Raw genomic sequence first — 14,492 nt, forward strand, 5'->3', positions numbered from 1 at the left:
TTTATCTTTTCTCGCTGCTTTTCATTTACTTGATTAACTGTTAAAAAGGTGTTTTAAAAAAGCTTATACTGAACTAAGGTGTTTTTATAAGATTTCACTGCTTTATTGTATTTTATTTGTTTTACACTGCCTCCTTGTAGCATTTTGCCTTGTTTTCTTATCGCTCAGTCTTCATTTATTTTTATTACTCACTGAGTTGACATACTCACTTTACTCCCTGCACCATGTGTGCAGATTCAGGAGCTTCGGGTCCCGTTAGCGAGTGTTGATTGCTTCCAACAGGCGGTTCGGAGATCACTAGGTAGTTGTTTGGCATCGCAACCCAGTGTTCTCCCTCCTATCTTACTTTCTGTTTCTAGTTCTGTAATAGACTATATAAACTCTTTCAGACTCTTAGACACATATTTAGATGCTCATGACTGGTGACACCCCGATGTCGGGCTGTGTTGGGTTTTCCGCAAATTGTACTATTTCACCTTTATTTTGGGATTATTAGCATGTTAATGAATTATTATTATTATTATAACTGTTAAATTAATATTGGGAGTTGTGCGGCTGGCCTTGTTTCAAGATAGGCGCCATCACGACCGGGTCCGGATTTAGGGTCGTGACACGACAACATCCTCTTTAGTAACTGAAGTAAAGGAATTCCAGTACGAGGATCATGTATTAGTTCATTATAGGGATACCACCCTTCAGAAAAAGAAGACACTGTTTGAAATTACAGAAGATGGAGTCCTTAAATATCAAAGGTGATTATGTGTGCCTAATGTTGTAGAGCTGCGTCAGCAGGTTATGGGATAAACTCACTATTTTTATTATTCTATCCATCTAGGAGCAACAAAGATGTATCATGATATCAGGGAAGTATATTGGTGGGACGGAATGAAAAAGGATATAGCAGAATTTATTGCTTAGTGTCCTAACTGTCAGCGGGTTAAGATTGAGCATCAAAAACCCGGTGGGTTATTGCAAGCTATGGAGATTCTGACTTGGAAATGGGAAGTAATCAATATGGATTTCATCTTAGGATTACCTCATACCCAGCGTAAGTTCGATTCGATATGGGTGATTGTTGATAGGCTTACAAAGTCAGCCCATTTTCTGCTCGTTAGAACTACATATTCCTCAGAGGATTATGCAAGGCTTTATATTAAGGAGATAGTACGACTGCATGGTGTCCCTGTATCTATTATCTCGGATAGAGGAGCTCAATTTATAGCTAACTTCTGGAGGTCCTTCCAAAAGGGATTGGAGACTCAAGTAAGTCTTAGTACCGCATTTCATCCCCAGACAGGTTGAACTTACCATTCAGACACTGGAGGATATGTTACGAGCTTCTGTAATAGACTTCAAAGGTAGCTGGTATGATCATCTTCCGCTTATCGAGTTCACATATAATAATAGTTACCATTCCAGTATTCAGATGGCTCCATACGAAGCTTTTTACGGGCGAAAGTGTAGTCGCCTATAGGGTGGTTCGATGTTGGAGAATCTGGATTACATGGGCCAGACCTGGTTCAACAAGCCATAGAATAAGTAAAGCTTATTTGGGATCGACTATTGGCAGCTCAGAGTCGTTAGCAGTCATATTCTGACGTGCGGAGTCGAGATTTAGAATTCAGGGTTGATGATTGGGTATTCTTAAAGGTGTCACCTATGAAGGGTGTGATGAGGTTTGGCAAGAAAGGCAAACTTAGCCCACGGTATATTGGGCCTTATAAGATCATTCGGAGAGTGGGCCAAGTAGCTTATGAGTTAGAATTGCCCTCGGAATTGGAGTCTGTCCATCCGATTTTTCACGTATCCATGTTACGGAAGTGCATAGGCGATCCTACCCCAGTTGTGTCCACGGATGATGTATATATTATAGAGGACTTGTCATACGAGGAAATTTTGGTTTCCATTCTAGACCGACAAATTCGCAAGCTACGGAATAAAGAGGTAGCCTCCGTAAAAGTACTTTGGAGAAACAACAATGTGGAAGAGATGACTTGGGAGGCCGAAGAAAGACATGAAGTCTAGATATACCTACTTATTTCCTCCTCCAGAAAAGGTTCCGACTGAAACATCATAACCATAAGGTATGTGTACAAATTCTTTTATTGGTTATTGTCGTTGGTCGTGTGAGGCCGTTATCGTTATTGATAATTGTGGTCCTGTATGGCATTGGATTATTAAGCTTCTACAGGGAGAGTTGGTAGTAGTGTTATTAAAAAGGTGACCCTGCCAAAGTTATATGGATCACGGGAAGTTGAACATTCGAGGATGAATGTTTCTAAATGGAGAGGGATGTTACATCTCGCGTTTTCATACGTTAAAAGTTTTGTCTTCAGTTAATTGATGTAGACTCGGGGATGACATCATCTTGAGATTAACGTATTTACGCTATTTATAACAAGCGATAAATAAGTGTCGTGAAGGATAAAGGGTGCGTTCGTTCAAAGTGGCCAATTTGGGATAAAATACGAGTCAAGCAATAATACCCGATAATTATAGACTAGTACCATGCAAGGTATCATATGACCACGGTAGTATAGTGTATAAGTATATATAAAGTATATTAAAATAAGTAAAATTTTAAGCAATTTGTGACAATTTTTATATTACGCGGGTAATTTTATTAATTACCAGGTAATAGAATATTACCCAATTAACTAATAAGTGGGTAGAAATTACTAAATTATACGTGGCAAGAAGCCACACATCATGAAGTGACTAAGTAGTCACTTATGCCTAGGTGGAAACCTAAGCTTAAGAGGGAATTGATGATTAATATAAAAAAAATATACTAGTCTTGTTACAATTCCATATGGAACAAAAAATAAGAACAAAAGAAACGTTATCCATTCCAAAAAGTGATTTCATTCAAAATATTTCATGGTTTGATGTCTAAGAGCTTCAAGGAACCAGAAGCTAAATAACTCACTTTGATATATATAATCTTCTTCAAAAACGTTAGAAACAGAAGCAAATTTTCCAACGAGGATTTGTTGGAATAGTAGCAACGTGGAATTTTGCGGTTCTAGAAGAGTACGGTGCAATCTTCGCCAAGAATATTATATGAAGTTTTCCTACTCCAGGTATGTTAAGGCCATCCCTTCTTTCTTTTGGCATGGTTCTAATTATACAGAAGAAACGAGCAAAAGCACAGTTTCCATAAATTACTCTATTCATAAAAATACTAGGGGTGTCTATATTCTTGATTCCCCATGAGAATTATTATTATCTTCTGTTCATGGGTCTCAAAATAGTACGCAGTTGAAAAAGTTTATCCGAAAGGAATATTGAGATTATTACATATTTTTCATGTATTTCACCCATTTATACATGTGCATTGACCGATGACCAGATGACGTTATATACGCATATATATGTAAATATATGTATATGGGATATGAGAAAAGGCTACAGCGTTATATACGCACCACCACCTGATCAGCTGGTATATGTTGATGATGTTGCCCACAGTGGCCGAGACGATATGATGGGATGCCCTCAGTGGCTTGATGATGTTTTGTACATCCATATCTATGCATGGCACAACATTTATACGCACGTGAATGCTATTATAAATGTTTCAAAATTTACAAAATTATTCAAATTTAAAGATGTGTTTCTTTATTCCATTTTTCATCTATGTCTTTTCCGTACTAATTTTCATGCCTTATATACTCAGTACATTTTTTGTACTGACGCCCTATTTCACGGGGCCTGCGTTCTATGCCCGCAGGTAGGCAAGCTGATGGCCCCCCTTCTTAGGATCCCTGATCAACGAGAGTTGGCGTGCTCCACTTGATCCGGAGCTGCTTTGATTCTGGTATGATACGTTTATATATATATATGGATATGACGTGGCTCAGTCCCATCTTTGTATAGTTTTGTTTCTATTAGAGGTTTGTAGATAGTATGTCTAGTTGGATAGTATGTGGCCTTGCCGGCTTCCAATTTTGAGATGTATAGTTGTCTATAGAAGCCTTGTCGGCTCGCCCTGCGTATGTTGCACATATATGTATGTATGCCTTTTGGGCAGATTTCCTTCACGTGTATTATTCTCGTAATTCAGCAGATGTTATTCAGGTTTATATCTTAGGTGCATGATTAGGGGTTTTTGACAAGTAGGACTCGGGCACCCGTCGCGGCCCATCGGTTTTGGTCGTGACATTCGTATTGAAGAAATAACAATCCAAATTCAATCCAAATAAACTCGGATTGGATCGGATTTTTTAACTTTGAATTCGAATAAATCAGTTTGGATATTTTAAATTTTCGACTTTCGTATTGAAGAAATGACAATCCAAATTCAATCCAAATAAAATCGGATTGGATCAGATTTTTTAAGTTTGGATTCGGATTAATCGATATTTTGGATCTTCGATTTTGCGCTTTTAAGTTGAGATGTTTCTTCTTTCTACGATTATGAACATCAAAATGAAGTATTCATGTTAAATTATCTAAAAAGTTCTTTATTTTTACCCAATCATCCAAATAAAGTATTCAACTAATGAGATAGTCATCAAGGAAATATAACAAAGACATTAGTAAGGCCGATAAAAAGTAGTCATAGTAAATCATGTCCAAATAGAAGGTATTCTGATAATAACTTAGTAATTAGTATTGAATATATGAGATTATGTCCAATGGTTGGGATATTGGACTTGTTACTATTGGCATATGAATAATGGATAAAATAAAAAATATAAATGAAAAACATAAAAAAATTTGATTTTCGGATATCCAAAACTCCGAAGTACCAAATCCAATATCCAATCTAAAATCCTAAAATTAAATCCAAAATTCAATCTATAATCCTAAAATCTAAATAATTCAAATTTCGGTTTGGATATCAAGTTTGCCCAAACTATACTCACCCCTACCTTCGAGCAAGAGAAATACAATGGTCTTACATTAGGCCCAAAATAAGATTTTTGTATTGTATTATGCGACACATCAAATATTTACAATGTATTTATGATTTGTAGCTATATTTTCAGCAAATTTACCATTCGTGGCTATAATTGAATTTTATAATAAATCCATGAAATAAGAGATTAATTATTTTGAAATGAAATAAAAGAGCAACACGCTCTCGCAGCTCAGTTGGTTAGAGCGCTCTCTTAGTTAGCGGAGGTCTTGAGTTTGACTCTCGAAAAGAACATTTTATTTTTTCAGTATTTTTGTATTTTGCCTTAGTTATGTTCGTTGCGCGAACAAATACAACCGATACATGTTGTATCCTTTGTATACACCCTATATACAGTCGATACAAGTTGCATCCTTTGTATACACCCTTGTATTTCGCCTTTACGAATACAACTGCGCGAACGAATACAATTGTTATACGTGGTATTCGATGCCCGAACGAGTACAGTTGACACAGGTTGTATTCGTTACATATTTGAATACAAATGATACAAGTTACTAACAATTAAATAGTAATTACGAATAATAATTAGATAAACTATAGTTACTAGACTCAAAACTATATTGGTTTATGAAAATTTCTCTTTTGAAATTTGGGATGAAATATGTGGTCCTAGTATATCCTTAAGAGAGGTGAAATATTTGTAACATTTACAATGAAACAAGTGTAGAGTAGATTAACAATACAAATGTCTTCAATGATATCTGTGATCAAACAGACAAATAAGCAGATTTTATGAGGTAACATGACAATTAATTTATGTCATATCATGATTAGATTTATCTGCATAAGAATATGAGATCATGATTTATTAAATGACTTGAAATTGTAACATGTTTTCAAAAGCTAATTAAAGAATTCCTCTTGGATTATTGGACATACATAAATACATGTATTGGCACCTAAAACGCTTCATATAATTTAGTTTATTCTCAAATGGCAATTTTTTTGTCTTCAAATGTTTGTTGATACTTTTTAATTAAAAATAAGACACATCACAGTGCAAAAAAGGCCTAAGATATACATTTTCATCCTTTACCTATATCTTAATGCTCAGTTACTCACAGATTATAATGACACATTTAACTGCTAATTAAGGGCAAGTTAGTACTTTCACTTGATTGGAGAAAATTTAGTAAGTCGGTTATGGGAGGCGATCAAGCTTAGCCTTTAGACTAGGTTACTAAACTTAGCAATAACTGAAAAACCAAAGCTTGCTTAAGCAACACTAAAACTAAGCTAAATATAAATTAATACATTATTATCTGTAATTACTCAGCAAATCACCATCAATTTAAAAATCCCTTTTCTTTTGCCTTTTTCGTAGTTAAGGAAGAAAAAAAACCAAGAAATGAAGAAGGGTCCAAGGTAAGATACTAAAAATAAAATGAAAATGAAAAAAATAAAAAAACCCAGCGTTTGTCAGATTCAGAGCCACCCTTTTCTCTCTCTTTCCTTTTCCACTGGCACTTCTCTCCCTGTGTGTGTGTTAGTACTGAGTACATACAATACAAATACTGCGAAACTTTGCTCTCTTCATTTTAATGGCGTGACTTGAAAACAACACTGTCGTCCTTTTCTTATTCCTCCCCACTCACTACCAAATATCCATCTGTTCTTCAAATACTCAAAACCCCAAATACAGAAACAAAATCTTCTCTAATTCCCAATGCAAACTTCATTAATTTCCTCACCAACCTTAAAAACCAAAAATTCTCCTCGCATTGTATTAATCTAATATTCATCCATATATTTCTGTTTCTTAGTATAGTTGTTAACACGTAACGTGTGTGTGTATTTATGTGTGTTTGCTATATATAGTTTTTACACGAGCTTTGTATTGTGTGATGTATAGAGGTGAAGAAAAGGAAAAAATGAAGGGTGCTGAAGAAATGCTGAGGATGATGATGATTAAGGAGAACGTTTCATATTTGCATCAAAATCATCAATATGATCATCAAACAACGATGGGGTTTTCGCCGTCGGGTTCAAGTTCTTCGTTTTCTGGTACTGGGTTTGGTTTATATGGTGATGATTCAGTGGATTCTCGGAATGTATTTGATCATCAGAATATTAATCAAGGAGAAGGAGGAGTAGTTGATATTACTAATACTACTTCTGGTTGGTCTAACATGCTTTTTCACGAACAGAATTTTGATAACCATGTTGACATAGGTGATCTGTCTAAGAGATTTAATTATGGGGTGAACATCAATGCAACACGAAATTTTGGTCATGATTTTTGTGATTTTCTAAAGTCAGGAGAATTATTAGGTGGACAGAAAAATTATTTGTATGATTCAATGGGGTCTTTTTGTAGTATTAACAAACTTCCTGTTAATCCTCTGTCCAATGACCTCTGTTTTCAAAAAGAGCAAATTGATTATACTAACTTGTGTAACATGAATAGGCCTAGTAGTAATGTGAGTCTTGGATACTCAGAGCAGTGTGGATTTAATGATGTTGGTGTTGATAGTAGTTTGTTTAGTTCATTGCATGGCATAAACCCAAGCAGGATGGGATTAAATTCAGAATGTGATTGTTCCATTTTAAAGCAGCAAAGGGCTAAATCAATACCTACTACTAACATAGTGAATCACCCTCTTTCCCCATTGCCATATTCAAGAAGCCATGAGAGTGAAGATAGCTTCATTATTCAAGGGGAATGTTTAAAATATGCTTCTGAACAGAGAAGTTTAAAGGGTCACAAGAAAAAATCGCGGAATGAGATAAAAATGGAAAGGTTGCAAGAGAAGAAACCAGCAAGAAATAGCTTATTGCATAATGGTTTAGGGGACACAGAATTCCAAGTAAGAGGAGTTAGTAAAAATGGTTTGGCCTCAAGGGATGATGCTAGTCTTACGCGTTCGGAACCAAACTATGTGTATTTGGCAGCTAAAGATCAGCTGGGGTGTAGGTATTTACAGAGGATATTTGATGAAGGGACCTCAGAAGATGTTCAGATAATATTCAATGGCATCATTCATAATATCTTTGAGCTAATGAAGGATCCATTCGGGAACTATCTCGTGCAGAAATTATTGACTGTTTGTAGTGATGAGCAAAGAATGCAGTTTGTGCTTATGGTGACTGATAATCCAGGAGAGCTTGTGAAAACATCCAAGACAACGCACGGGTAAATGCAGAAAAAGTTTGCTCTACCTTTTTTACTACTCTTTACATTGTTGATTCTTGAACTGCTTTTTTAAACCAAGCTGCTACCATTTCCTTTATTCAGGACCCGTGTTGTGCAAAAGTTAATTGAGACAATGAAGACCAGGCTGGAAATTTCATTAGCTATAAGGGCACTTCAACCTGGTATTCTTAATCTCATGATGGATGTAAATGGAAATCATGTGGTTCAGCGTTGCTTGCATTGTTTAAGCAAGGATCATAACAAGGTGTGACATCATTTTCTTATTGAATATAATTGGAGTTGTTAGGTGGAAATTTTGATAAACATAATATATTCATGTGCCTAAGTTACTTGTTTGGTACTAAAACTTTAGCTTAAATTTGGACCACCTTTTTGTTGGCACCATTTAAATGCAAGAGAATGTCATGAATACATAGTAAATATTACTTATCTTTGTTAATGCAGCAAGTAACTAAGAGTTCTTTTTATCTTTCAAATGATTCCTAAGAGCTGTTATTGAATGTACATTCTGACTTTGATGGCTCTAGAGGGTCATTCATATGTTTTTCACTTCCTGAATATTGGGTAGTTTGGCTGTGTTGAAGCAAGTAACTTTTGGTGTGTTCCAGTTATGGTAAAGTTAAAAGGTTCACGCTAAACATGTAGTGAAATACACATGTTGAACAAATTACACAATGCTAGAGCTTGTATACTCTCACTTTGATACTTTGGTAATGTACTAGATATTCCGTTTCAATTGGTTCTGCTTCCATTATTCTAAGTATCTAACCTGACTAAGTTTTCATATCCTGCACAGCTAGTATTTGGTCTTGAGGTTTTCCTAGATATATACATATACGTGTTGGCGTTGTGTGTGCTTGCGAAGTTTGTAAAGTAATAAACACTAAATTCACAAAGAACTGGATGACTGCTAGTTATAAAACAAGGTGAAAGGAGTGGCAAACCTTTGTTTGCCTGTTATGTGCTTTTCTTCATGTGTGTTTCTTGACAGATCAATAGTTTCAACACTCTGCAGATCTTCAGTTAAAATATGTACCTCTTTACTTTCAGTTCAATTTGATTTCTTTTCACATGGGATGTACTATATCTGAAGCAGAACATGTGGGCCTTTATTGTTGTTCAACAATATTCATAGGAACAGAATATTTATATTGATGGGAAGTATCTTGGGGAGATCACCGTAGTTGTGCACTTTTACCTATTTGTATTTTCATATCTGTAGAATATGAACTCAAGAAGTATAGTTCAATTAGCTTTTAAAGTATTTTATTATTTATTCTGAAACTAGTCTGTTCGATGAATCGTTATGCAGCTTATTTTTGATGTTGCGGCTAAACATTGTATTGATATTGCAACACATCGTTATGGATGCTGTGTGCTGAACAAATGCATCACTTATTCAACTGGGAAGCAGCGCGAGAAGTTGCTTGTTGGGATTTGTTCTAATGGGCTTAAGCTTGCTCAAGATCCTTTTGGGTAAATTCAGAACTTTTACTCTGGTCCCTTACTTTCTTCATCTTTTAGCGCGGAAACTTCCTAAGATAATTTAGAAGCAAAAATTCTGGTCTAGTATCAAGATGATGGCATGTAATGTGCTGCTAAAACTTTCACCTTTGCTGTTCTTAATGTGTCTGCTTGTCCGATTTTTTGGAACATTACAATATGCTTGCTTCCCCAGACCCCACGGTTTGGGATAATACTGGGTATGTTGATGTTGTATAATATGCCTGCTTACATTCAAATTATCTATATGTTGTTTAAGTGTAATCTTCTTCCTGAGTCATGTTACATATTCCATGTTACCACATTTAAAGCTAGCTTTGTCCTTTTGATATAGATTTACTAGCGATCAAATGCCAGGAGACCCAATGGAAGTGCGTGAGACTGTTTATAGGATATGGCTCAGCAGTTCACTCCTTATGGTTTTGTGTATCCTATCAATATTTAGGAACATATGAAAAATATAACTGTCGTTCATTGCAAATATGATTCCAACAAACTCCGCAAATTAGTCCCAAGAAGATTAGTAAATGGTTATTTGTGGACTTCTATTTAGTGGAACATCTGAACAACCTAAAATCCTTGTACACATTCCTTCTTATATTGCCAGGTACTCCAATTTCTGCTCCTTCATTACTAGAAATTGTTTGCTCAAGGAATGTGTGCTCTAAGATTGTTTCACTTTCCTAGTAGTGGAGCTTTTTTTCTTTCTTTTTGTGTCCTGGTAGTGGAGTTCAATGGTGACAGTTTAGTCTCTGATTTCATCATCAAGTGCACCACAAACAAGCAGCTCTTCCATATCTTTTACTTGTATTGTGTGATGTAAACGATGCCCATATTCCATCAATATTTGCCTTTTAACTTTGCTAGTTACCTCAAGAAAGTTATATATACTGTGTCATTTTTATCATTTCCTTACAGCAGCCTATGTGTGTTGCCTGCATAGTCATTTTTGTGGCGCCTTTTGGTTCTGCTTCTTTACATACTAAATTTTTTTGAAATTTTCTAACTCACAATACAGGAATTATGTTGTTCAATTCATAATAGAGTTAAATATAGCCTCTGCTGCAGCCATGTTGCTCTCTCAGTTTGATGGCCATTATGTATACCTCTCAAGGCAAAAGTTTGGCAGTCATGTTGTTGAAAAGTTCCTAAAATGTGTTGAAGAAAGCAGGTCGAGAATCATCAATGAGTTAGTCTCAGAGCCTCATTTTGATCAGTTGCTGCAAGATCCTTTTGCTAACTATGTGATTCAGTCTGCACTTGGCGTTACTAAGGTTAGCATATGAACTTGTTATGTTTCTGTATATCTAGATGCTTTAAACTTCTTATGTTGCCATATACTTAGGTGCTTCAAGCTCTAATTATATGTGATCATGTCTTTGGTTCAACTCCAACACTATGTGCTGTCCATTTGTTAGTTGAGTAATACTTTAAGCAATGTATGGGTTATGATAAAACTGAAGGTAAGATACTTTCAGCACCACTCTCCCATTCAGCTGAAAGGAAAAGTGAAAAAGAAAATGTTTTCTTTTTCTAAATATCTAAACAAAGATTATAATGCTCTCCTATAGTAAGATGGACACTTGTGCTCAAGGTTTTGACTTGCATCCAACTAGATGTTTATGGTGTTAATTTGCTGATGTTCAGAAGAATGAAGTCAAAAAATGACAAATTCATTTCTAATTGATGCTTTACATGAAAATACATTGATGAGCAACGCGTTAGTTAGGTTTCTAGAGAGGGAAACTTCTAACTAGATTGTCATATATATATTTCATAAACAAAGAGTATCAAAAAGATCCTGCTAACATCAGGCCTGATGTTTTGGCAGAATTTGTCATTTGTGTCCAAGTTCAAGTTCTCTAAATTGTGTCCAAGTTCTCTTAAATTGTTGTTATATCAGGTGGATGATTCTTTGGACATATAAACTGGAACTTGCTTCCACTAGTAACTAGGAAGTGTTAATACCAAGTCTAATTAATTATTATGACTAAAGTAGTTACGCTGGACTTTGAAGCAGGGATCCGTTCGAGCTTTGCTGCTTCAAGCTGTGAGGCCTCACATGCTTCTCCTGCGCACGAGTCCATACTGCAAGAAGATCTTCTCTCGGCGACTATTAAAAAAGTAATGCTCCAAGCGAGAGTAAAATGTTGTTGTTCTCGTACTATTACCTTCTCTATTTAGGTACTAGATGTGGAATTTATCTTATCTATGATCCTATAAGGTGATCACTAGCATATCAGACTGTTGTATGACATGCAAGATTTTGGTTGATGCGTCCTTGTATGATGCTGTTTGTCGTTTGGCTCAAACTTTCGGATGTGTAAGATTGTAAGGGATCGTGACAATCTGTGACTTATCTAAATCAAGTTCCTATTTCTGTTGTGGTTATCACAGAAGATCTTCATGTGGTCGAAGTTGCTTGATCTTTCTGTATGATTTCATGCTTATCTGGTGCATTTTGAACTCTTTTAGTGAGATATATGTTTGCTTTACTTGGCAGTGATATAGATATGATGAATGCAAAATCAACGTGACAGATGCAAATACTTGGACAGTATGCTATCAGTATAATGGACGCAAGATGAACAAACGGATGCAAATTATAAAAAAATATTCTTAGATAGCATAAAGTTGCATATTCAAAGTGAGAAGAAAAGGACTCAACGCTCACGTTAAACAGACCACGCTCAATCATCAAACATACAGCGGATGCCAACTCTCAAATATAGATGTTTATTCTGGTCATTATGAAACAGAAGCAAAACCTTCTTAGTCCTCCTCTTGTCCAAGCAGAGCCAACAACATACTCTCATAATCTCCTCTTGTATCTTTGGCAATGGCGCGACCCAGATGGATGCTATCCCTCTTCTGGTACTCATCAGCGATAGTCTTCATATCAACCTCAGCCCTTGTAGCGATAACTCTGGTCAGATGATCTTCCTCTGTTCCTCTCCTGTTAATTGCATCTCGAAGAACCTCCACGAAGTAGTGCTCGGTGTAGACAAGACCTTTTATGGTTGCCCTCAATAGTCCAACAAACTCATCCCCCTCTTCCAATTGCTGTCCATTAGCAAAAAAACTCAATAAATCAGTAAAGCAGAAATAACAAAGCCAGTCCTAGAGTATAAAGGGGCATCACATAAAGCAAAGGAGCAATGGATGGAATGTGTTTACCTTTAGGATATCCTCTTCATATTCATCTTTGTAATGATTCAGAGTAGCATTGATCTGTGCTTTACTCCTTGTGGCTAGAATTCTGATGACCTCATTGTCACTGTAAGCCTTATCGGAGATCTTCTCATGCAGTATTTTAGCTTCAGCTTTAGCAAGACGCAAGTCCACCTCGTCTCCTCCATATCGATAGGAGCTCACAAGAGCTACCAAAAGCTGAAAGAAATTGGAAACTTGAATGAGTAACTCAACAAATTCAATATTCAGTGTCACTATTCCTCCAAGAAAGAGCCAAACTTGACGAACAACCTCAGACAGTACACTGCAAATGGTATCGCATTATTCATAGACAAAGAAGGTTAAATTTTCATTAATCAAACATATGGATTAGAAATTTTATACTTTGGCGATCTTCTCAGATACCATTCAAGCCTTAATGAATTATTGTTAAGGAGTCTAAGTGGATATGGAGCCACAAACGAGACTAGTTGCAATTAGAACGATTTGACCATAGTGATTAATCCAGTACCTTGCGGTGTTCCCCAGTAGTGTGATAAGCAACGTCCTCTTCAAGAGATTTCTTGTAACGAGCATGATAAGCTTCCCGTGCCAAAACCAATTCTTTAGGAGATCTGGTACAAGCTATTTCCACAAGAACAAAATTGCTTTTTGTCCATCTCTTAGTAGCTTCCTTAGCCAAATAGGCATCGCGTTCTGAAGGATCCAATGTCCACACTACCACCAATTTCTGAGAGAAAAACGCAAGTGTTAGCCTTTTCATCAAATGTATCGAGGATCTAGAATCAATGGATTCAGAATAAGTATGGTTGTTATAAGGATACATTTTCTAACATGTGTATATGTACTAAAAAAAAAAATGGGTTCGTTTCAACAGATCAAAAGAAATCCGCGCCTTTGATCACAGTAACTCAGAAACTCAACTGATCAACCAAGTATTCTAACAAATCTAAGGTTTTCTTAAACTTGTTCATGTTATTATCTTAAGAAAATAACCTCAAAATCATTGGTAAGTTCTCTGTCCAACTCTTTAAGGAGATCTTCACCAAAAGTCTCAGCATAAGTCTGTTGAATCAACTTGCGTTGAGCAGCATTTCTATGAGCCAAAATTGATATGATCAACTTCTCGTTTGTTCCCCACCCTGCACACAGTAACCATCAAAAGTCAATCTCAACCATCAATCTAATATTAGTAGCAAGATCTTTATAATCAGAAGATAATAACCAGTATCAGAACTAGATGTATAGAATATACTAAAAGATCAAAGAATGAAGCAAACAAGTGAATCTGTGTATATGTATGGTTTATATATATACATCAAATTGTGAAAAGAGGCCTAAATTACTTAAGATGAGAATAAAATGATCGATAAAATACGCATAAATAGATTAGTAGTAGACCTTTGAAGGCAGATCGGAGTTGTTCACAGTCTTCAGCTACTGAAGGAACTTCTGCCGGAACAGTAAGACTAGCCATTTTTATGATTGTCAAGACTCGAAAATGCAAGCAGACTAAGGTAAGATCGTATATTTTCCACCTTCCCTTCTTGCCTTTTTAAATACACAGAAAATGACCTTTGCATTACAATATTACCCTCCTTTTATTTATTTATTTATTTGTTTGTTTTTCCGCGTTTGGAGGTGTCAATCAAAAAGTTTCAATACTACGATATTTTATATGGATCTTAAATACAACATGTCGAAAAAGAAATTCAA

General features: G+C 35.8%; 2 protein-coding genes across 2 annotated transcripts; one reads left to right on the top strand and one right to left on the bottom strand.

The window, feature by feature from the left end:
- The first annotated feature begins 6,338 nt into the window (after positions 1 to 6,338).
- Positions 6,339 to 11,972, top strand: LOC107828664 (putative pumilio homolog 8, chloroplastic). The gene is made up of 5 exons (XM_016656024.2): positions 6,339 to 8,060; positions 8,163 to 8,325; positions 9,394 to 9,557; positions 10,603 to 10,858; positions 11,605 to 11,972. The coding sequence occupies exons 1-5, from the start codon at positions 6,772 to 6,774 to the stop codon at positions 11,710 to 11,712; spliced, it is 1,980 nt and encodes a 659-aa protein (XP_016511510.1). The 5' UTR covers positions 6,339 to 6,771; the 3' UTR covers positions 11,713 to 11,972.
- A 215-nt stretch (positions 11,973 to 12,187) lies between these two features.
- On the bottom strand, positions 12,188 to 14,287 carry LOC107828666 (annexin D1-like). Its single transcript, NM_001326207.1, is given in 5 exon segments — positions 12,188 to 12,647; positions 12,762 to 12,974; positions 13,288 to 13,506; positions 13,773 to 13,918; positions 14,178 to 14,287. Coding segments are annotated over 5 exon segments (945 nt in total). The 5' UTR covers positions 14,254 to 14,287; the 3' UTR covers positions 12,188 to 12,356.
- Between the last annotated feature and the right edge of the window lie 205 nt (positions 14,288 to 14,492).

This window comes from Nicotiana tabacum, chromosome 16 (genome assembly GCF_000715075.1).
Source record: "Nicotiana tabacum cultivar K326 chromosome 16, ASM71507v2, whole genome shotgun sequence".
Classification (NCBI taxonomy): domain Eukaryota; kingdom Viridiplantae; phylum Streptophyta; class Magnoliopsida; order Solanales; family Solanaceae; genus Nicotiana; species Nicotiana tabacum.